This window comes from Notolepis coatsorum, assembly GCF_963971535.1.
Source record: "Notolepis coatsorum genome assembly, chromosome: 12".
Classification (NCBI taxonomy): Eukaryota; Metazoa; Chordata; class Actinopteri; order Aulopiformes; family Paralepididae; genus Notolepis; species Notolepis coatsorum.
Window position 1 is genome coordinate 76,785,777 of NC_140176.1, and position 25,953 is coordinate 76,811,729.

A 25,953-nucleotide genomic window follows, 5' to 3' on the forward strand; every position below is an offset into this window, starting at 1 on the left:
GGAATATGATAGCGATTCACCATAAATATCTATAATATCTCTATAGCGTGCGCGCATGCAAAGAACCACAGGTTTTTGTATGGATGGTGCTGCAATCTTTACGTCTACAAGTCGTGACACAACCTCTGTATGTGAACCATGGAGCGAACTAACACACACATTGGTAAGCACTAGGAATGACATGAGTGGGTAAGCCAATCAATGTTGAGCGTTGGTTGAAAAAAGAAAAATAAAGTGCACAGTTGCACGACTCTGAACCAATCCAAATGGACGAGGAACATGATGAAATATCAAGGTGAGAAATAGGTAAATGCCGGCACCTCCTCAGCATTGCAGACAATACTCAAGTGAATTATTCATGTTATGATATGATACAGCACGTCACTACTTCCAAACGTACAGGGGATTCAGTCCTCTACAACTACTTTACACTACTAACAAGGCAGAAGCAGGGTGTCAGTATGCTAAGCTAATATACTAGCTTCTACTGAAATCTATCAGATGATGGCGGTTCCTAGTTTATATGGGAATTTCCGTACAGTTACCATACAAAAGGGCACGAGGACTTCTACACAAGGGGACTTTAAGGGGAGGCTTTTCTACGTCTCTCCGGTTACCTGTCCGATCAAACTGGAGAACACAAAGACACCCAAGAAAAAGTTTGACATCTGAAAGGTAATTTCGAACACGGTGTGGGGCTCCGGCAGACCCCCGATGTTGATCAGACTGCGGATAGCGAAGTAGTAGCTTCGCAAATACCTGCAGAGAGGGCCAAGGCGTTAGATAGGGCTGTTGTGCTACACCAATAGAGTTTATACTGTTAGGTCAACCTGCGGAGAGGGCCAAGGCGTTAGATAGGGCTGTTGTGCTACTGTACACCAATAGAGTTTATGCTGTTACTGTACGTCAACGTGTTTTCATGGGTCTGTCGATTGGAATGAAGGTCGAGATTAGATCACTGTTTCTCAATTAGCGGGTCGAGACCTGAAAGTGGTCTGTGAAAGATTCTCATTCGGAACAATGAGACAATTGACAATCATGAAATTAAAAGTAAAAAGGCAACAAGTAGATAAAAAAAAGAAAAATAATATTAAAAAAAGGGAAATTAAGAAAGAATAAAAAAAAAACAGAGAATAAAAATCTTTATAAAAGAGAAAAGCAAAAAAAGTAAACTAAGACTACCTGGGCAAGAACGACGGACATAAAGAATGCCCCGAAAAGGTAGTTTGTCATCTGAAACACCTGTCCAAACATGGTGTCTGGGAACGGCAACTCAGCGATCATCAGCAGGGACTTCTCCGCATAGAAGAAGCAGCTGAGGTAACTATGGCAGCAGCAGAACAGGGAAGACACAGTAAAGGACTAACAATGTAACATAGAGATGTCCCACTGTATGTCCAACATAATAATAATAATCCATTTATTTTGTATAGCGCTTTTCAAGGGATGTTCGATATTGGCATTTTTTTTTACCGATAACCGATATACTGATATTGTCCAACTCTTAATTTCCGATACTGATATCAACCAATACCGATATATGCAGGGCCCCCCCCCCCCCCCAACACAACATTATGCATACTTTTGACAATAAATGAAATAAGAATTTGTTCTTACTTGCTTGCCTGGGTAAATTAAGTTTTTATTTTTTTTAACCGATACCGATATTTATCGATATTACATTTTAATGCCAATATCGGTAGGCCGATAATATCGGACATCCCTATCAATTACCCAAAGTCACTGACAATAGGCAAAAAACAAAGAAACAAAGAAACAGAACCACACCACAGAAGGGTACAATATGAATACACAAGACCATAAAACCACGAGTAACAGACAACAAATACAGGAGCCAGTAGGGGAGACAGTCGGGAAGTAAGTAAGGGGAAACCGAGGGGGGGGGGGGGGGGAGGTTGCAGGAGAGGAGAGAAGGTAGGGCAGGGGTAAAGGGGGTGGTCGGTTGGAGGAGGGTGTTTATGGGTATGGAAGGTTGAATACTAGGTAGAACAGGTAGGTTTTGAGTCGGGATTTGAAGGTGGAAGAGTGAGGGAGAGTTGGTCTGATGGTCTGAGGGAGGGTGTTCATAGAGTCGGGGTGCAGCACGTGAGAAAGCCAGATCACCAAAACATTTTAATTTGGATGACGGAAGGGTGAGGGAAGCAGTGGAAGATGACCGGAGGGATCGGGTGGCGCGGTAAGGGAGAAGGAGGTCAGTCAAGTAGGGTGGGGCCAGGCTATGGAGGGCTTGTACTACATACAAAGATTATGTTGCATCTGATTGTCATACAAAGTGGAAGTCCATTACACATCTTTGTTACTGCTTCATAGTGTTTAGTCTCATAGCTGCCTCTATTGCAGATCTTTGTTCCTGCTTCATAATGTTTAGTCTCATAGCTGCCTCTAATACAAATATTTGTTCACTGCTTCATAATATTTAGTCACACAACTACATAGTCAAATTGCTCACTGTACTTCATATTAAATAGCTTACTGTATTAGAATTGCAGCATTCAAATCTTGATCACACCCCTTGTGCTCTACAGTGAGTCTACACAGCATTCATTTGGCAGGTAAACAATTACTGTAATGTAACAGTATGCATGGCCGTAGCCAGCTATGAGGTCACCGAGGTCCGGACCTCGGTAACTATTTGTAACTATTAAAAAAAAATAAAAAATAATATAATTTTTTTTTTATAATTTTTTTTTAAATTTTTTTTAAATTTTTAATTTTTTTGGTCAACGACCGGCCCACTACTAGGCTGAGACATCGGCCCATTGGTACTGACTGACACTGGGCTGGCCCAATCACATCTCTTACTAAGCACCCCCCCCGCCAGTCGTGCAGGTATATGACTGAGAGGGGGGCTGGTACATGACTGAGAGGGGGCTGTGGTACATGACTGAGAGGGGGCTGGTACATGACTGAGAGGGGGCTGTGGTACATGACTGAGAGGGGGCTGGTACATGACTGAGAGGGGCTGGTACATGACTGAGAGGGGGCTGTGGTACATGACTGAGAGGGGGCTGTGGTACATGACTGAGAGGGGGCTGTGGTATATGACTGAGAGGGGGCTGTGGTACATGACTGAGAGGGGGCTGGCTGGTACATGACAGAGGGGGCTGGTACATGACTGAGAGAGGGCTGGTACATGACTGAGAGGGGGCTGGTATACATGACTGAGAGGGGGGCTGGTATACATGACTGAGAGGGGGCTGTGGTACATGACTGAGATGGGGCTATGGTACATGACTGAGATGGGGCTGTGGTACATGACTGAGAGGAGGCTGGTACATGACTGAGAGGGGGCTGGTACATGACTGAGAGGGGGGCTGGTACATGACTGAGAGGGGGCTGGTACATGACTCAGATGGGGCTGTGGTACATGACTGAGAGGGGGCTGGTAGATGACAGAGGGGGCTGGTATACATGACTGAGAGAGGGCTGGTACATGACTGAGAGGGGCTGGCTGGTACATGACTGAGAGGGGCTGGTACATGACTGAGAGGGGGCTGGTACCATGTATTGTGCATCATTGTAGGTCAAACCATTAAAAAGTTTATTTCCATGGCAGCCATTTTGGATTTTGGTCTCTCACAAATTTCCCCCGCCTTTTTAAAAAATCCATTGAGAAACGAAGTGCCACAGATGACCCAACTACTAGGTCCATATCGTATCATCATAATATTATTTTTTAAATCATTAGGATAAGGGTTCCCTTGATAAAGATGCATGAAAAGGCTGTATAATATACAACACCAGTAGCCCAACTGCAAAAACTGCTTTTTTATTTGATTAGATTTATTTGGAAATTAAAAACACATCATAAAAACAAATGATCTTGACCAATTTGTATTCCTGAGGATATCACCTAAAAGCATTCATTAACAAGCATTAACACTTATTTCCAAGGTGGTCCTCGATGGAAGACATAAAAACACAGCACATTATAGCCTACTCAACTGCAAATTTTTCCTCAACTGCAAAAATGTATGCCTACTTATGTATTAGCCTACAGGGAAAAACACATTCACAACAGGCAGCAAAGTTTGTTTTCAGCCAAGTATGGTAATAAGGTAACTATTAGGATATATATGGTATGGATTACTTACTCTTAATAACTTATTACTATCTGTGGTAGGTTGGTAGCTCTAGTCTCCACCTACACAAATTGTTTTTGTGCTGTCCATTGATCATGCACCTTCACGTGGTAGGCACATAGGTCAAACTCCCCAAACAAACACACCATTGATTTAATTGCCATATAAGATGAATATAAAACAAGAAGGTGATCTATTAACTGTGTAAACCTTATGCAATATTCATCATTGATATTTGAATACTTGAAATCTGTATGAACTGAGTAGTTAGTATCAAATGAAATAAGATGGAACTGCTCCATGCATTCATTGAATAAACAACTATTTTCTAATTACCAGTATGGTATTGTTTAAATTGTACAGCTTTTTGCACATCTTTGTCAGGGGATTCCAACAATTCTGGACCTGAATGTACCAGTTAATTGTAATCATCTCTCTCCTTATGTCTAGTCAAGCCAGGTTGTGGAGGAGAGAGACAGGGATGAACAGGCTATAGACTACGTTGCCCATCCTGAGCCTGCTATGATGCAGGTGTTTTTACATCACCACCCAAAACAAGATTCAGCCAAGAGCGAGTGAGTACACTGGTCCACTTGTCCATGGCACTTACTACCCAGCTTTGTAATGGGTTGGGGGGGGGAATAGTACAGTAGGTACGCATATTTAAGGGGACCGTAAGGATGGTGTACTGGTGGGTGGTGTCCGACCGATTATAGTGGGCCGGTCTGGGCCAAAAAAATAAATGGACCTCCCTAATTTCTAAACCCTGGCTACGGCCCTGACAGTATGTGTAACTATTGTCAACCACAACATCATTTAAACAAATTAAAATAACACACAGTATTAAGAACACACAACTACACACATAAAGCCCCCCCCCCCCCCACAGACACACACACACATTTACTGTATTGTAGCTACATGTTTTAAGGCATGATGTGGATGTAAAGAACCACCCGACACACAGCACCTCGCCATAAAAACGTTTAACACACACCTACAAGTTGATTATTCCACTTATACCATGGTCATTTGCCAACAATATAAAATAAAAGCATTCGCAAATCTTTGGTGAAAGTTTTGCACTTGCCATTGACGTGTCCCGGTTTATCAAGTTGCTATGCTCGCCACAGTTGATAACGAGTGCTCTTTAATGTTGCTATGGTTACAGGTTGGGTAGCGGATGAAGTTAGAACGGTGATTAAACTTGAGCTGAACTATGTGAGCTGAAACTTGAGCCAAACTTAAACGTTTTTAACGCACACCTGCCGGCCAATCAGAAAAGAGTATTCATGCAGACCATGGTATGATTGGCTTTAAAATATCAAAAAATAATTTTTTTACAGCTCTTAGACCTATAATATATGGGTACTTACGCAGACCCTAAGCCAGAGTAGACCCATTTGGTCTTGCCGATGCCCTGGTAGGCTGAAGCCACATAGTAGAAGCAGGCATTGACGTGAAGCACGAAGAGAAGATAGCCAATGGTCCTTATGACTCTAGGAGTGAAACAGAATCACAACATTCAGCATCTCTCTCTGTCCAAAGTTAACTGACCCCCCTCTCTTAACGTGACCAAGGATACCGTAACAACAGAGGGTCCAAAAAAAAAATCTTTGCTTGACCAAGGATAGCAATAGATGTGATTGGAGTTGTGTCAAGAAAAGAGGGCAAGGCTTGTGATAGGTATCTGTGGTATAATATGTCCTCATGTAAATATGTTCCCCTTACCTGTGCCCCCCCCCCTCTCTGTGGAATCACCCCCCTCCCCTGTGTCCCCAAACCTGTACCCCCTCCCCCCCATCTGACCTATCAAATGGGACCACACACCCCCCTTGTTGAACTATAAAGGGCTCCTCCCGACCACAATCAAGGCTTCTTACCTGGGTAATTTCAGCTGACCACCTGGGGGGAAACCCTCAGCCATTCTCTCTATGTAATCTATCTGTTTGGTTAATAAACCCTTGTTATTATCCAAACCTCGGTTGACTGAGCACATTCTTCATCAGGATATCTACGAATATCCCACAATTGGCGTCTACGAACTTGTGACGGACTTTTTGCGTCCTCCCGGCATGCTGTATCGTTTCATCTATACAGAGAAAAGTGAGTATATAGACTGGTCGACCAAAAATGTATGGAAAGGAATTAAAAAACCTTCCCGCTTTTCTCTGTGCCAGGTGAATATTACAGAATGTTGTCAAATATTGAGACCATGGCTGAGTAAGAATAATGTGCATTAATATATCTGATCTGTATTGAGAATCGTTACCAGGGCGCGCGTGCACCTGGGTCCTTATCAGGCGGTTCTGAAAGGATGGGTTATATGTGCTAGTCCCAAAAGTTTAGGCACAAAGGTTGAAGTGCTATTCCTGGTCGAGTCGGAGCCGACCAAAAGCTAAGGCACACAGTACAACAAAAGAAGATACGTGAGCTTATTATGATGTGATATCCTTGGAAAACGCTACTCTGTTAAAAACGTTCTGTGATTCCTTTACAAAGAGGCGGGAAGTAGGACCGAGAAGCTGATGGAATCATAATTAGAAATTACCAGAGTAGCGTCATAATATTCATTGTTTCAACCTCAAACTAAGCTCACAATCTCTTCCATTCCTGAAAACGATGTATTTTGGATTAAATTAACCAATTGATCAATACAGATAGCGGGAAGATGATCACGCGATGTCCTAGTTAGTACATGATTACGCGATGTCCCGGGAGTACGTAAATGTACATTAAACGGGACATCAGTCGCGGAAAGTACATTAAACAGGACGTTAGTCGCGGGTTAAGAGGCCGAGAGTATGATTAAAAGGTATATATAATCTAATATATCGCTGGTAAATTTCGAAGTCAGGTTCGGTCGTTATGATTTTAATAACGATGTGTAGTTAAATCAAGGGATAAATGCCTTGTCGCAACAGATGTTGGCCGACTAAACGTACAGCGATCCAATACAGTCAGATATATACACACACGTTAACTTATATGTATTATTGTTTGTTTGTCTGTTTAAGTCTCGTTCGTATGTGCACAAGTATTATAGGACCCGTCGCGTTGCTTTATTGAGTCAAGAACCGGCTGCGGATAGCGCAACGAGCATTGAGAGACGAGTTACCGTTATACAAAGAATAACATTGAAGTGCAGTTCACGGGAACAAACTAGGATAGTAATTTCCGGATTCCGCAGAACACCGGCCCACGGGAACGGCCATTTGGAGAAGTATAGTTTTATCGTTTCAGTTTGTTTACGTTTCACATATGCACAGGCGCGTTCATTCGGTAACAAAACGCTGGTATAGGAATTCCAGGCTATTGAGAGCTCGTGGGAAAAATACTGTATGAATTGCAAAGCGTTATTTCCGAGGCGAATGAGAACACACGAACGTCGCATGGAGCAATGACGTGACGCTATGCGCGCCGTGAAGTTATTATTTTATATTAAACTATCCATAAGCGAACGTAAAGTGTAATGTGCCCAAGGCCAAGGGTGCGTGAAATCCACGTGTAGTATATGTTTTATTTGTATATGTATGTGCGCGCTGCTATTGGAAAATGTTAAGTTGCGGTGGCGAGATGTGGGTTGCTGACGACACGTAACGGATCCAACGTCAACAAAACAGCTTTCCCCGGTGAGTATGAAAATCATAAATATAGATGCTTTGATTGATTGATTGAAAACTTTATTAACAGATTGCAGAATAGGTACAATACAGCACAGCTCAACACACAATTGTTAAGGGGATGCAGACCAGAGAGAGACTTTAGTCTTGTTTACATCAGGGTCCCCCATTTTCAATACCAGATTTGTTTACATCAGGGTCCCCCATTTTCAATTTATCAGGACATATTATGACATACATGACATACAGATAGTCAGTACTGCTACATCTAACTGTACATACACAACTATCATCTCAGTTACAGTAAATTACAACTATCTCAGATCACTTGAGTGTTTATGTGCTTTAATTTACACATTATAAGTCACATAAAGCTAATTACAATGTCTGTTTCAGAATTATAATACATCTGTGGGCGTACCGGTCATACTGACCATGGGAGCTAAACAAACACTTCCGGTTCCCAGTATATGGCAGTACAGGAATTGTCCACATAAACAGCGTTAGATTAGACTTTATAAGCTTTCAATGTTGAAAAACTTGGGCACAAACAACATAGATCATGTTTAAAAGTAAGATGTTTAGGTTATATTCACTTGAGTTAATGTGTTTATCTAAAGAACCAATGAAAGATAACTAGCCCTTTCCATTGTAAGACATTTTAAACATGATTCAAAATGTGTGGGTCCACATTCATATGATGCTTGTGTACATATGCGATATGATTGATAAATGATAACACTATCATTACATCCTAGGACGGGATGGATGAGAAATAGCTGATGTTTTGTTAAGCTCACAGACAATCAAGGAGAACCCACTCAGATGGTCTTAGAAAAGAGTGGAAAATTAACATGTGTTTGTATTTACAGATCTGGCTCTGAGGCGAGATGCAAAACAGTGAATGACTACACCCAAATTGTTGAGCACACAGACAGTCAAAGAGGATTCACCCAGAATAAAAGAAAAGAGTGGGAAATTAACATGTGTTTGTATTTACAGACAACCAAGAGATCTGGCTCTGGGTCAAGATGCAGAATGGGTGTAAACACATTGTATCACAAAAGTTGAAACTCCAGTGATTTGCATCTGAACACAGACAAGACACAAAGTGAGACCAGCTACAATCATTTAAATTGAGACCCCAAAGTAATCTACATTTGAACACTCAAACCAGCTGAGGACGATGTGGAGTGAAAGACAATGCAAATAGCCAGTCTGACCACATCTATAGAGACTCAACTTAGTATCTCCACTTAGTATAGTAGGAAGTATCGCTTTAGATGCAGATTTACACTTGGGAGACAAAGCAATGCAAATGCCTACACTCGTGACCACAGACTTGATGAACTCACCTGGCGGTGGATGGCAACAGAGAACCACTTAATTAACATGAATTAGACACCGGTGATGAATTTGCAGTTATGAAAATCTACCTAACTCCCATACTAACAATAACTAACCAGTCGTTTTCATCATCTCTTTTCAAGAGGCACATGAATTAGAGAAGTGCCCGAGATGAAAGATTAATGATGAAAACAACTACTTACAATCCCCTCCTTCTATTCTCTGTTTATAACCAATAACATGCATGACTATTCCTTAGACTATTCTTTTAACAACTAATACATTTCCATGACTGCAAAATTATCAACCACCAAAATTGAAACACAATTATCTAAATGTACAAGATATCAACAACATTGATCATTTAGCTGACACTTTTATCCAAAGCGACTCACAGGTTCTGTACGACAGGACATCAGGCAGGGCACACCTCTATCAGCTGAGTAACAATGGTCATCAAAGTGTTGAGTGCTACAGTGTAGGTTAGTTTATTAGGACAAATGCATGACAGTAAGGTTAGTTAGGGTTAGATGACAAAACGAATGATGGTTTTTCATGCAAAATTAACTGGCTACCTAGATTTTATGTTTTTTCCCCATGCTATGCTATGATGAGCCACACTGAGATGTGAAGAACAACCGAGAAGTCATGGCGAGGTAAGTATCTTGAAGAAGCACACCATCGTACGCATCCTGAGATCACGAATTGGTGAGAGGACAGGACGAGTGAGACGACGCGTGACCTGAACCACGAACGACAGCAGGACCAGACAGAGAGGAACACAACCCAGTGACCTGAGCGACCCACGACAGCATAGAACCACCAGGGACGCCGCCAAGGAGCTGCGGACACAACCAGAGGCGACGACAACAACCGTGGGAGAACCATCCAACCCAGCCCACAGACATCCCCAAGAAAGTGGAGCAGGGGACCACGAAGGAGACTGACCAAGGAGACACTGACGAAGAGGAGATCAACCTTTTGACGGCCTCCACCCCGGCACTGCAGACCACGACAGACCAAACCTATCACCTGCAAACGGGAACTGAAGTCCCCGACCATCAAGGTGGATTCCCATGACAAAATTGTCATCCGTGTGAGAAAGAGCGTCCTACTGACTAGCCACTACACCGGCGGGCCCTCACCCTCCATCAAGTGGTACCGCAATGACGAGGAGAGGACAGCGAAACCAGCACAACACATTCAAAAACGCCCGCCCCCTCGCCCCTCTAGTACCGCGATGACGAGGAACGGGGGGGACCAACCACCACACAGCACGTTCAAGAACGCCCTGACCACCATGTCTCTAGGCCTGATAGGGGCCAAGCGTGAGCACAGTGGCAGACATGTGATGGTGGTGGAGAACAACATAGGCTGCAGGAAAAGACCACTATAGTTGACTGCTACCGGTGACCCTTGACAAGGTACACAGGGAGCGGACGGCGACCTCCTGTAGGCCCCCTCTGAATGAACGACGACCAGTGAATGTTCCCGACTGCATCGTCAAGAAGAGACATCATCAGAGACCTGTGGAACAAGATACTTCTGAACACACATTGTCCACATTGTTATGTATGTATTGGCCCTGCCACACGACAGACCGAGAACAGATGATCAACACTTCACAGCAACTGTCAGATTCACAAACAAGAACTGTTTCACAGAGTTCATATGTATCTGGAAAATTATTGACTAGGAATATGATGAAATACAATCAGTAAGATTGCATTAACCAATTTTATAATGACAATGAGAAATGATCACAGAGTCACATTGCAAAATGGTATTGTTAAACAGGGCAGAACCAGTTGGATTGTTCCAAGACACCAAGTTTGTTTTGACCATTGATAGTATGCACCACAGAACAATGCATAACGATTATCATAATCACCTTTTATATTAACCACTAGGTTAACGGTTTTCAATTTTATTTTGACACATTAGCCACTAAGGTAATGTCTATTGTATGTATTTATTTAATTTTTATGTGTTACTGTTTGGCCCTGCCACACGACCGACAGAGAACACCTTGTCAACAACGACGCAACATCATTCAGATTAATACCTTCACAAGCAGGAAACTTTTCACACAATTGTATGTATCTGCAAAACGATGAACTAGGGATGTGATGAAAAGAAATCAATGAGAAAGCATTAACAATGGTTAGTAATAATGAGCTAAAATGTATTGCTGAAGGAAGAAGTGACCACATGATCACATTACATCACATTAGAATTACTTAGGTTACAAAATTGTATTGTCAGACAAGAAAGAATCAGTTGTTTTATTCTCTCATAGAAGAGGACATGTAACGTTGTTTTGCACCTGTATGGTGAACCATTGATAGTATATGCACTAGAATTACATACAGAAGCGATGCATAAGACGTTTTATCTCCTCATTTATAGAGAAGAAATGGAGAAAATTGCCTGATTCTAAGTAAAGACCAACAAAGCTGAGGCAATCACAGATGAAAGTGACACTCAAACTCAGATTAAATACAACTGGATCCTAAGTAATTTCATCAAGAATCATCACAAAATGTGCAAATATATATATATATATTTGTGAACAGTTTCCCATAATCAATCATGTTAGTTTTATTAACCACCAGGTTAACGGTTGTTAAAATGTTTTTGTACACATTAGCCTTATGTGTAAATCCGATTCCTAATAATTATGAACACAATTTTGTTTTTTCACCCTGTGCACTCTGACCACACAGACAGTGCATGTATTTAATTGGTTTATTACGATGCCTGTATGCACAACGATCACATTAGCTCCCCAGAGTCACGACATGAACGACTGAAGGTATGCCAAGATATTTGCACAGCGATAGCTTCTAATGATTATGTTAATTGTTGTTTGATATCAGAGATGAGGACCACTCATTGATATAGGTATTTTGAGCGATTAATAAAAGAAAAGGGTGACATCTATTCCCACATCTCTGATATCAAAATAACACAGACCGCAGTCCAGTCGATCATGTCATGAATCATGTATATAAATAATACTAGTTTAAATTATTAGGCCAACCAACAGAACACATTGGCCAACATTTTCATTATTTTAATTATTTTCTATTTTTTCATTATCTGATAACCGATGGATTACATCGGTCCCCACTTTTACCTGTTCCAAACAATCCTGGTATATTATACATTAATCTCACCCACATTATAAGAAAGAAAAGTGAGTATTGTGGTATAATATGTCCTCATGTAAATATGTTCCCCTTACCTGTGCCCCCCCCCTCTCTGTGGAATCACCCCCCTCCCCTGTGTCCCCAAACCTGTACCCCCTCCCCCCCATCTGACCTATCAAATGGGACCACACACCCCCTTTGTTGAAGTATAAAGGGCTCCTCCCGACCACAATCAAGGCTTCTTACCTGGGTAATTTCAGCTGATCACCTGGGGCCAGAGCCTCAGCCATTCTCTCTATGTATTCTATCTGTTTGGTTAATAAACCTTTGTTATTATCCAAGCCTCGGTTGACTGAGCACATTCTTCATCAGGATATCTACAAATATCCCACATATCCCTATCAAAAGATGTAATACCATATCAATGCACAGCTGACAGCTGGAATACATCCTCCTGGTGTTACGAGTTGGGTAGGTGTGTTGGACCCAGGTGCAGTGCAGAACGGATAGACGAGAGACAGGTGTTGATTCTCAAACAAAGGCGTACGCGCCAACAACGGTGAGCAAACAAAAGGGGAGAGTACTTGTCTCCAAAAAGAGGGAAAGCAAAGGGGAGAAAACATTGTCTCCAAAACACAGCATGAAATAAACACGATGGGCGACGGTGCTACATAAGCACACAGTAAGTAAGGCAAAGACACGGCAATTACTATACATGGCGAAGGAGCGATAATGCTTTGACAGAATGCATAGTATAGTACTCACGGTAAGGTTCAGTGATCGACTGACGATCTGAATAGTAACCAGGAAGAACATATAAAGCCAACTTAACTATACACACCAGGTACCAATGAATGCAATCAGGGCAGATAGACAGGTTAATTACCATCAGGTAACGCTAGGGCTTTTGCTCCCAGAGGAGAGCAAAACCCCAAACGTTACACCTGGTGGTGCCAGCAAACGTTCAGCTATTGGTGGGTCTCTATCTATAGGTCAATTGGATGATGATGCGACAATGAACTGTAACCTTTTTGTTCTGAAGGATCAGATTAAACCGAATATATATATTTATTTATATATATATATTTAATTGTATTTGTATATCCCCTGATATCCCTTGTATATTCCTTGTACAATATGCATTGAATATCCCTTCTAGTCTACTGAACATCCCATAATAGTCTCCATTCTACCATTGGACGAGACCTTGGTGCCAGGTCGCCATACCCCTCAGACCAGGTTCAATCGTACCGCTCAACATGTATGGACAAGTCCTAGTTCCGCGTAGGAATATGTCTACCGCACCACTAATGGTACTATTTGTTCATAGTGCGTATATATACTGCGCTATTAAAGTAGAGCTTTCTTTTAGTCCAGTTCATTACCCTCCAACAGAGTGACAGACGCAAAAGCCTCCCCGCGAACCACGTGTGGGCAGTAAGGCCAATTCGGCCCAGTATCGGCATTGAGACATCGTGTATATTAATATTTGAATAGTCATATTTGGCACTATATCGTCGAGTTGGACGTATTCTATTAAGCTAATAATAGTCTATTCATATGTAGTGCCTCGTGCGGTAAGAGTTCTATAGTAATCAGCACCCCCATCGTTTCGGGCATCAGCTGGACGCTTATCCAGGGTGGTTGACCCCACGTGAAGCTGCACCCGAGGAGCTCCAGGCCAAAGAGCGAGTGGACCTGTATATTGGATTATTCTACCGACGACGGCTAGCCTTCCACGGCTTGGATTATGCTTTGAGTACTTTGATTATTCTATGGATAAAGGCCAACACTGCGGTGTGTTGGAAATACCCCCCCCGGAGAGGACGACAGGTGAGAAGACGCTCTACACGACGAGGTCGCCTCACGTCTCTCCATCGTGGACCGGAGGACGCCGGCCACAGAGAGTCCAACTGCTTTCATCTGTGGATCGAGGATCGCTGGGCACCGGGTCGCACGACTGTGGGCTCTCCCAGGATACCCTCGGCCAGACGGGATACAGCCAGACTCTACCCCCCCCCCCTCCAGCTGTCCTACAAGCAGTCGGAACCTTCCCCTAGTGTATCCAGCTATATAATCATTCAAGTATCATTGCTATTGTTCCCTAAATATTCCAGGTTGTATATTTGCTTCCTGCGCAATCAGAGATTGGACATTCGATATTGATCTACCTACGAATACTCATTTGCCATAAAAGTGCATACTATTTCAAATCATAAATGTAATTAAGTGATCGTTGTACATACCTTTTGCTATGTATTATTATTAAACGCAGACTTTCGACTTGGTACATTTGTGTTGGATCCGTTTCATCAGGTGGGAGTGTTTATCATAATTATTTATACGTAGTACTGGGTGGCCAGAGTCTAAAGTACAAGAGGTAGTGGTAGTAAGTATCATATCTAACAATACAGTCAGGGAATTGTACCCCTCAGTTACAATTGGTCCTTCGAGCCGGATGGTAATCAGTGTAATATTAATATAGTGTTATTAATATTAAAATGGCCTATGATGAACACTCCACGAAACGATCCTCCTAACCAACAACGCCCGCGGCGCAAACGACAGCTCCCTCAGTACCTAGAGGCTTACGCTGTCAGTCAACAACCTAGTCTTCTACCAACAGTAAACGCGGTAAAACTAGAAAGTTAAATTATGTCTAACCCTAACAACCAGGCTACCCCGACCATAGAGGCCCCTATGGGTTCTAACGTAACTGACCCAGCTCACGGTGGGGACCAGGGGGAACCAGACATGACCTTACACCCCGCCAATACCGAAGAAGTAGTCCCCGACGAGTCCCGGGAGGAAGACAACACTACCGAGAGAGAACTCGGCACGGAAGAAGATGAGGAGAGCACCGTGGAGATAGAGCTCCAAGACCCCGCACGGAGTACCCCAAGGGACGGCTCCCCTATACAACCGTCTTCTCCCAGCGAGGCAGAGAGGACACTACAGCAGGCATTCCTCGTCAGCCTGAAAGCCTCTACTGAACGCGATAGACTCCAGGGTGAACGCGATCGATTGCAGATACAGCAACGGAGCGAAGAAGAGCACATACGCCTGGAAATAAGACGCATTCAGATGGAAGAGAATATGGCAAGAGACCGGGCCGACGCCCAGCGCGCCGCCACCGGTGCCCAGAGAGAATCGGATCTCACCAAGCGCGAAGCCGAGCGCGACAGAGCACAAGCGCAACTAATAGAACAGCTGATCAGAAGGACAACACCCCCTCCCTCCACCAGAGGCTCCAGGAACTCGTCTAGACATCACTCCAGGGCGGCATCCCCTAGCCGAGTAAGCGACCCTGAACTTGACCAACAGACGAGGTTTATACCCCCCGCAGACCCCCTTCCCCAACCGGTCCAAGCGAGACCCAGCCACCGGGAAGGAGCAGCATACACTGCGGAGAGGCTAAATCAGAGACTACAAGCCCTGGATGACCGAACGGAAGACGAAGAGGAAGAGGAGGAGAACCACGCCCGACGACAGCACAGTACTCTACCGGACCAGGAGGTCCAGTACAGCCCAGGCTATACCCCCGCGGAGCTGCGCTACAGACCCCCGACGCTATTCACGGGTGAGCACGACGCACGACCCGCACCGAGGAACAGCACCGGGACCAGCGGGCCATGGTACACAGCCGGTACCAGCCCACGCCAAGGAGCAGGAGGAGACTCGCCTAGGAGGCCTCTCCCCCAACGCTCGCCGATGTATCAACAATCCGCGTCATACATTGGCACACCTATGGTACCAGACTTCACCCAGGAGAACCGGGCCCAGTATACGGAGCTCCGCATGTGTCTGGAGACAATGTTGGTGGATGTCATTGATGAACGCCATAAATACGCGATACTACTGAAGCATTTAAAGGTACCCCGCGCGCACAACATAGCGCTCGCCTACGCCACCTCCACGACCCCATACACCGCAGCGCTGGTAGCGTTGGACCAGAGATATGGACGTATATGGGATTACGTGATCCAGGAGATCAGGCACATCGACCGCCTACCCCCAGCAACAGACAATCGAGCACTGGACGACCTGTCCATCAGAGTGCAGTCCCTGGTAGGGATGCTGGGAGCGCAGAGGGAAAAGGGTAGGCATGAACTATACGCCAACTCAAATGTAGAGAGGATCTTGGAGAAGCTACCGCCCGCCCGACAGGAGCGCTTTAGGCGGCAGAGAGACCACCGAGACCCTAATGGCCCCGAACCGAACCTCCTCGATCTAGCCGACTTCCTGGCGAGAGAAGTCAGCAGCTTACGGCTAGATACATTCGGACGGAGCACCCCTGGCTCCAGAGAAGGAACCAGGAGACTAAATGATGGAAGAAGATCGGTGACTGTCATGCACCAATCGGAGTCAGTGCCAAGCAGTAGGAGCCACAGTACCCCCTCAAGAAAGGAGAAGTGGAAGATAGTGTGCCCCTACTGTGAGAAAGAACACTGGCTGTCACAATGTGACTCATTCCCCAAGATGAATGCGGAGGAAGCGAGTCAATGGATAAAGTCCAACAGACGCTGTTTTCGCTGTGCGCGATCACACATGGCAGCCGAATGCCGCTTAAAGAAAAAGTGCAGTCGGTGCGATGGAGCCCATCTGGACATACTCCACGACAGTAACAGACGGCGGCCTCCACCCGCACCATCAAGCAGCAAAGCAAGCGTCATGTACATCGACCCCGCCAGCAGCAGCGGAGCCAGAGTGCTCTTAAAGGTAGTCCGTGTGACATTGAGCTACCAGAATAAAGTCATGGACACTTACGCCGTCCTTGATGACGGGTCAGAGAAGACCCTTCTGCTCGCGTCCGCTGCGGCCCAGCTAGGGCTGCGGGGGAGCGAAAACCAAATGACAATTCGGACAATAAGAAGAGATTTGAAAACGATAAAGGGCGAGAATGTCTCATTCTCTATCGCAGCAAGCGGCCAGCCCGAGCGACGGTACAGGATTACAGACGCTTTCACCAGCCAAGAAATAGGACTCTCGTGGTACACATACCCCGTAGCCAAGCTGATGGAGAAATATGTACATCTACGCAAGCTACCGATCCCACTCATAGACGGTGCTACCCCGACACTGTTGATAGGCTCCGACCATACAGACCTCATTGTCCCGATAGACCGGGTTCATACCGGACCCAGAGGCTGTCCTGCAGCAGTCGAGACCCGCCTAGGATGGACTCTCCAAGGCCCACTCGCCAAATCTCTCAACCGAACCACAGCCACTAGCTGTCTCCACTCCCGAGTCACAGAGGGAGACACCGCACTCCTGCAGCATGTAGAGAGGCCATGGACCTTAGAACAAATGCCCTTTAAGAACGAAAGGAAAGACATTCGCTCTAAAGATGACATCTACGCCATTAACCTCCTCGAGACGGGAACAAAGAGAGTCCCAGTCAGCGGCGTGTTGAGATACGCCACGCCACTCCTGCGGCGGGAAGGGATGCCTACCTTTCACGCAAAGAAAGACGCCACAGAGCGGTACCTACTAAACACAGAGCGGCGCTTAGCCAAGGACCCCGCCCAAGAAAGTGTATACCGCGCTGAGATTGAGAAGCTCATCACAGCGGGACACGTCACAAAGATTGACATTAAAGAGGCCGACCAGACGACTGAATCGTGGTACGTGCCCCACCACAAGGTTCATCACAACGGCAAAGACCGCATCGTGTTTAACTGCAGCTACCAGATCGGATCCCAAAATCTGAATAAAGAGCTATTGCCCGGTCCTACACTCGGCCCCTCCCTACTAGGCGTACTACTCCGCTTCCGCCAGGACAAGGTGGCTATCAGCGGGGATATCAAAGGGATGTTCCTGCAGGTGAGATTAGTAGAGGAGGACAAGCCCCTGTTGCGGTTCCTATGGAGAGAGAGGCCAGGAGATGAGCACCCAGCCATCTACCAATGGGAAGTCCTCCCTTTCGGAACTACATGCAGCCCATGCTGTGCTACATTTGCACTATAGAGACATGTCGCAGAGGACCCAGCAGCGGACAAAGAGGTCCGACACAGTGTGAAGAACAGCTTCTACGTAGATAACTGTCTACAAAGCGCTTCGACCCAGGAAGAAGCCGAGGCTCTCCTACTTAAACTCCGCGCCTCTCTGATCAAAGGCGGCTTTGATCTCAGGCAGTGGGCCAGCAGCGATCCGCACGTACGGCGCAGCCTCTCCTCCGAGGACAAGGCAGCGAGCAGCGAGACCTGGATGGCCACAATCCCAGGAGAAGCCCAAGAGATGACACTAGGACTAGTGTGGCGCTTCAAAACAGATTCGCTCCACTATAGACACAAACCCCTGACCACGGAGCAGGGAAGGTCGACGGCAATACCGACCACCAGACGGAGTGTGTACAGAACACTCGCCCGACAATATGACCCGTTAGGATGTATACTACCGTACACCACCAGGGCAAAGATGATTGTACGAGCATTGTGGGACAAGGACCAGGGCTGGGACGACCCCATTTCCGCACACCTTGCATCCACCTGGAGAGAGTGGGAGATGGAACTCCACTCACTCCCAGGCGTTAATATACGCCGAAGCTACTTCCCACCCACGGTGAGGCCAGAGACATGTAAAATGGATCTACACGTCTTCAGTGACGCCTCCGAGGTCGCCTACGGATCAGTAGCCTACTTGCGGGCCCAAGAAGAGGGGGGAGAGATCTACACAGCATTCATCCTCGCCCGCTCGAGAATAGCCCCACGCAAGCAACAGTCTATCCCACGTCTAGAGCTCTGCGCAGCCCTCGCAGGAGCGCATCTAGCCACGCTCATCCAACGTGAGCTCACCATTCCGGTGCATAGAACAATCCTGTGGTCAGATTCCACGACAGTACTCGCCTGGATCAAATCGGATTCATGCAAATACAAAGTCTTCGTGGGAGTCAGAGTCACTGAGATTCAAGAGTTAACCGGAGAGTTAACCGGAGAAGCAAACTGGCGCTATGTTGATACAAAACACAACCCAGCTGACGTCATCACCCGGGGAATGTCCCTAGATGACTTAACCCGTCATAACATCTACAGTGACGGACCAGCATTCCTCAAGCTCCCGGAAGGAGATTGGCCCACGCCCACCCCGAGGGAAGCAAGTGACCAGGAGGCTGAGAATAAGAAACCCATGTTCTGTGGATTGAGCACTGTTGTCTCCGCAGACCCCAACATAGACGATTGCATTACCATAGAGAGTGCGCAGCAACGGACATTCCTGCGGCACCACCCAGAGATTAAGTCCCCCGCTGATATGTCAGCAGCTGACTACGAGGAAGCAGAACTGCTTCTACTGCAACGAGCCCAGAGAGACTCGTTCCCCGATGAACTAGACTGTCTACAGGGAGGAAAGCCCGTCCCATCAGACAGCAGATTGATTCATCTGGCCCCCGAGAGTGACACACATACCCTCATCAGAGTGGGTGGTCGCCTGCGGAGAGCCCCCAATTTACCGGATGACATTAAGTACCCGATCGTATTGAACAGCCGACACAAGGTCACAGAGCTGATTATAAAGAAATACGACGAGGATGTACACCACGCAGGAGCAGAGAGAGTCTTCGCGGAAATCAGACGTCGTTACTGGATACTTCAAGGAAGAGAGGCGGTGCGACGCTTCCAGCGAACCTGTCTAGACTGCCGAAAGTGGCGCGCGCAGCCCAGCATACCACGGATGGCTGACCTACCTCCATGTCGCCTCCGACTCGGCGACAAGCCATTCCACTCAACAGGCATGGACTGTTTTGGCCCGCTGCACATAAAGAAAGGAAGAGGCACCGAGAAGCGGTGGGGTATTGTATTCAAATGCATGACCACCAGAGCGATACATATCGAGCTCCTTCCGACCATGAGCGCAGACTCATTCCTTATGGCCTTCCGAAGATTCACATCACGGAAAGGAAAACCGTCTACATTATTGTCCGATCACGGGACAAACTTCAAAGGCGGAGAAAGAGAGCTGAGGGAGAGCTTCCAAGCTATGGGCCCAGAACTTAAGACCCACCTCGCTCCAGCCCAGATTGACTTCCAATTCAACCCCCCAAACGCACCCCACTTCGGTGGAACTTGGGAACGAGAAGTACGTTCTATAAAGACAGCCCTGTACGCAGTACTTGGGGCCCAGACTGTGGCGGAAGAAGTCCTAATGACAGTCCTCACGGAGATTGAGGGAGTATTGAACTCAAAGCCCCTCGGTTACGTCTCCAGTGATGTAGCAGATGTCGACCCAGTCACCCCCAACACCCTCCTGATGGGGCGGCTAGATCCCGCGTTACCCCAGACAATGTACCGGCCTGAAGAAGCGAACGGCCGACGAATGTGGAGGTATAGCCAAGTATTAGCCGACAAGTTTTGGAGCAGTTTCCTACTGCACTACCTACCGTCTCTACAGACCCGCCAGAAGTGGGTAAAAGAGAGAGACAATTTGACGGAAGGAACAGTCGTCATGATTATTGACCAGTCACTACCCAGAGCTATGTGGCCGGCTGGCCGCGTAAGCAAAGTGATCACCGGTGCCGATGGCAAGGTCCGAGCAGCTGAAGTACTCGTCCAGGGGCGCATTTACACCCGTCCTGTGGCGAGGCTCATAGAACTGCCCCGACTCCCAGACACAATCGATGATGACCATGACCCTATGACTTTGTGAGTTGACTGACCCTTACAGCGAACCCTTGAGTGGTAGACAGTGCGGTTAATCTGTCTCTGCTTAACTAATTGGGTTGGGACCAATTAGGGGGCGGCTGTTCTGAAGGATCAGATTAAACCGAATATATATATTTATTTATATATATATATTTAATTGTATTTGTATATCCCCTGATATCCCTTGTATATTCCTTGTACAATATGCATTGAATATCCCTTCTAGTCTACTGAACATCCCATAATAGTCTCCATTCTACCATTGGACGAGACCTTGGTGCCAGGTCGCCATACCCCTCAGACCAGGTTCAATCGTACCGCTCAACATGTATGGACAAGTCCTAGTTCCGCGTAGGAATATGTCTACCGCACCACTAATGGTACTATTTGTTCATAGTGCGTATATATACTGCGCTATTAAAGTAGAGCTTTCTTTTAGTCCAGTTCATTACCCTCCAACAGAGTGACGGACGCAAAAGGCTCCCCGCGAACCACGTGTGGGCAGTAAGGCCAATTCGGCCCAGTATCGGCATTGAGACATCGTGTATATTAATATTTGAATAGTCATATTTGGCACTATATCGTCGAGTTGGACGTATTCTATTAAGCTAATAATAGTCTATTCATATGTAGTGCCTCGTGCGGTAAGAGTTCTATAGTAATCAGCACCCCCATCGTTTCGGGCATCAGCTGGACGCTTATCCAGGGTGGTTGACCCCACGTGAAGCTGCACCCGAGGAGCTCCAGGCCAAAGAGCGAGTGGACCTGTATATTGGATTATTCTACCGACGACGGCTAGCCTTCCACGGCTTGGATTATGCTTTGAGTACTTTGATTATTCTATGGATAAAGGCCAACACTGCGGTGTGTTGGAAATACCCCCCCCGGAGAGGACGACAGGTGAGAAGACGCTCTACACGACGAGGTCGCCTCACGTCTCTCCATCGTGGACCGGAGGACGCCGGCCACAGAGAGTCCAACTGCTTTCATCTGTGGATCGAGGATCGCTGGGCACCGGGTCGCACGACTGTGGGCTCTCCCAGGATACCCTCGGCCAGACGGGATACAGCCAGACTCTACCCCCCCCCCTCCAGCTGTCCTACAAGCAGTCGGAACCTTCCCCTAGTGTATCCAGCTATATAATCATTCAAGTATCATTGCTATTGTTCCCTAAATATTCCAGGTTGTATATTTGCTTCCTGCGCAATCAGAGATTGGACATTCGATATTGATCTACCTACGAATACTCATTTGCCATAAAAGTGCATACTATTTCAAATCATAAATGTAATTAAGTGATCGTTGTACATACCTTTTGCTATGTATTATTATTAAACGCAGACTTTCGACTTGGTACATTTGTGTTGGATCCGTTTCATCAGGTGGGAGTGTTTATCATAATTATTTATACCTAGTACTGGGTGGCCAGAGTCTAAAGTACAAGAGGTAGTGGTAGTAAGTATCATATCTAACAATACAGTCAGGGAATTGTACCCCTCAGTTACACTTTTAGTTTACAGCCTGCCAATTAAAACACTAATTTACAGGTAGTTGGTGGAAAGGGTCATCTATAATCACTGATCAACGTTGGATACAGTTGGCCTATAACACAGTTCAATTCAACTCATTAAATTTCAATACTTTTGAAGAGTGTAATAGGTCAGTGATGGGACTGATTCAGTGCAAAACAATTGATTATGTACATAAATAAATAGAATAATGTATATTAATTAAAAAAGAACTGATGATCCATTTCCGATGCAGTCCTTTTTACAGAAAAGCCACATCAATGGACCTACTGTATCTCAAGCCTTTCCTCGAATGCAACAGTCATGATTGGAGGATCAAGGAAAGAAGGCAGGGATTGAGATGGGTCAATTTCACATGTGAAATAAATAAGAACATGTTTTTCACGTGTCGTCATCATGTGACTATAAACCGTGTGCCTGAGTAATTGTAACCTTCATGGCATCACATGTAAAAAAAATCTGTTCTTATGCGATTTACATGCGATCACAGCGATGACATCACATAAGCTATGTGTGATGTCATGTGCAATCATGTAAAGTACACGTTGGAGTCATGGAAAACAGTGGTTCTCAAACTTTTTCATGTCAAAGACCCCCAAATAGACACGTAATAGGTAAGGGACCCCCATTTGATAATAATTTGTTCCAAGGACCCCATCTGAGAAGATATTTGTTGTTAGATATTAATTGTTCATAAATAATATTAATATAATTGTATTTATTTGTTTATTTGTCAGGGACAATGCAAAAGAAAACATTGTACTGTAGCTGGTTACAATAACAAGATACTGATGCATTGCATGTAGGATTTCTAGCCAAGGCTAATTTGCAACCCCTGTCCCTGGTTAGGCTTTTCTACTTAAAAGTGGTCATTACATAATCATCATTACCAAAAGTACATTCGTTAAAATGAGCACATAATTAATAGTGACATACTGTACATGATCATACAATAATTACATCACATTACAATAATTTGACATTAAATGTTTTCAGATCAGTTTGTGTTTTTATTTCAGCTGGTAAGGCGTTCCAAAAATGTATCCCTTTTACCGAAAAGGATGATAAGATAAAAAATTAAGTTGTGCCTATTAGCTGAAAGCATAATGAACACTTGTTAAGGAGCTTGTCTATTATCAATTCGGCCTATTTGTTAATTCTATGTGGCTCTCATGGCTCGTGCCATGTTTGATGTTTGAATAACTTTGTTTTGCTTTCCAGGATCTGCTAGTAACAGACTGGTACCCAGATTTAACGCTAACGCTCGCATATGCCTTGCTGTGCGTTATTCTCAAACTTGGTGAAGAGGTAGCAGAGGACAGAGTGAAACCTATGATCAAAATAATAATTCTCCCATTGGGATATTTTATGCTGAAATAGACAGGTATTTCATTATTCCACATCAGACTTGGTTGTGAAGAAGCGGCTATACTAGTCCACAGGTTTTAACTTTTTTATTCTATTTATTTTTGGGCTTTCTGTATTTTTCACCCATCCCAATTTAGTTGTTATGCCAATTCCCTTCCTGGTCGTTGCGCGCATTGCCCCACTGTCGGCCTGGGAAGGGTGTAGAACTAACTACCACATGCCTCCTCCGATACATGTGGAGTCACCAGCCGCTTCTTTTCACCTGACAGCGAGGAGTTTCACTGGGGGAACCTAACGCATGCAGAGGTTCATGCCATTTCCCCCAGATCCCCTCCCTGCTAAACAAGCGCCCCGACCGACCAGTAGGAGTCACAGTTTACAACGACCAGGTTTTAACCCCACCGGTTTCCCACCCGCTAACACTGCCAATTGTGTTAGTAGGGACGACTGACCAAGCCGGAGGTACCGCTGACAGCTGGATTCGATCCCAGAGTCTCTGCGGTGGTAGGCGAGTGCTTAGTCCACTGCGCTACCCAGCCGCCCTAAGTCCACAGTTTTTAACAATGAATTACATCTATTCTATGCTGAAGTAAACAGGTAGTTCATTATTCCACATCAGTCCTGGGTGTGAAGAAGCCGTTAATCCAGGGGCGTCCATTTGGTATGGCAAGGTATGGCACTCGCCATACCTTGGCAAAAAGAAATGTAAAAAAAATTGTTTTTACAATTTTTATGTTGATTTAGAATTCGAATGTCAACATTATGAACGAAGCTTCGAACTATTCGGTACAGCCCTAGCATGTTTTGATATTGTCAATTATCTCACTTTTACTAGGTGACTGCTGTGACTAACTGAAATATGCCCAAAAAAAAGGAAAATGGACATAGGGAAGTTTTTTTATCAAAGGGCAGCAGAGACAAGTGATACAGGGACACAGGTAAGGTCTTACAATGGCTTAGTGATTATAACAGTGCAGTTCAGCATTCAGTAACCCATACTTTTTGTGAATGTGTTTTTGATACTACATTCTGTTGAACACACACCGTACCTAAGGAAAATTGGCTCAATTGCAAGAAAAGTAATAGACAGTTATGATATTACATTCTGCATAATTCGTATGCAAAATATTGTGGTTCCCTGCTTTAGTCTGTTGACACATTTCTATACTAAAAATGCTTGTGTAGTCCTGTGTCATACCTAAATGTCATATAACTGAATTGTATAGAAACAACTCACCAAAAGTGACTATTGCACAACTGATTTGACAAAAAAAATCCACCATTACCCCCCCCCCCCCCCCCCCTCCTCGCCATACCTTGCCTTTTAGTGATAGTGTTATTACCTGCATTGCTTTACTAAAGCGTCTTTGAGCATTTGGAAAAGCGCTATATAAATCTGATGTATTATTTACTCTTTTCTTACTCTCTGCATTGCTTTTACTTTGTACATTTTATGCCTATGTCTATTTGAATTTGCTGTGAAGCCCTTCTTGTATGAAAGGTGCTATACAAATACAGTTTATTGTTATTATTATTATTATTATTATTTTATTATTATTATTATTATTATTATTATTATTATTATTATTATTATTATTATTATTATTATTATTATTATTATTATTATTATTATTATTATTATTATTATTATTATTATTATTATTATTATTATTATTATTATTATTATTATTATTATTATTATTATTATTATTATTATTATTATTAGTGAATAAAAGCTTAGTGAAAATAATCCCCTTGGAACTTTTTGAGAACCATTGATGTAAGTCACACGGGAGGAGGATTCACAGGATTTCTTTTTCCCCACATGTGAAATCTGTATGGCTTTTCTGAAAGGGTTGGATTTTCCACATGACATACATTTTCAGATATTATTCATCCATTAACCTCTGGTTTGATCAGTACCTCCAAATGTAGGCTTTGGCCATGAGGCTCTCCAGACGGTCACTGAACTCAAAGAACGTGTTCATCTTTAGGGGAGGAACCAAAAGAAAAACAGTCAACGGCTATACAACTTTCTTGTGTCAAGCTAATGGACTTATCTCGAACCACACCCTCTTTTCCTGATCCTCCACTCGCAACAGTCGCTTTCCTCTGAGTCTGACCAACTTGAGGGAAGCAACAGTTGTGATTGGAGGATCAAAAAAAGAGGGCAGGGTTTGAGATACGTAAATGAC

At 44.7% G+C, this 25,953-nt stretch overlaps 1 protein-coding gene across 1 annotated transcript in view; it reads right to left on the reverse strand.

The window, feature by feature from the left end:
• Positions 1–25,953, reverse strand: part of LOC311237924 (cyclic nucleotide-gated channel beta-3-like) — a gene marked incomplete at both ends in the record, with an annotated part of 100,224 nt that overhangs the window by 40,655 nt on the left and 33,616 nt on the right. The window contains 3 exons of the mRNA XM_084325899.1: positions 618–759; positions 5,480–5,602; positions 25,682–25,746. Of these exons, the coding sequence (XP_084182025.1) occupies positions 618–759; positions 5,480–5,602; positions 25,682–25,746 (330 nt within the window). The remainder of the gene's footprint in view (positions 1–617; positions 760–5,479; positions 5,603–25,681; positions 25,747–25,953) is intronic.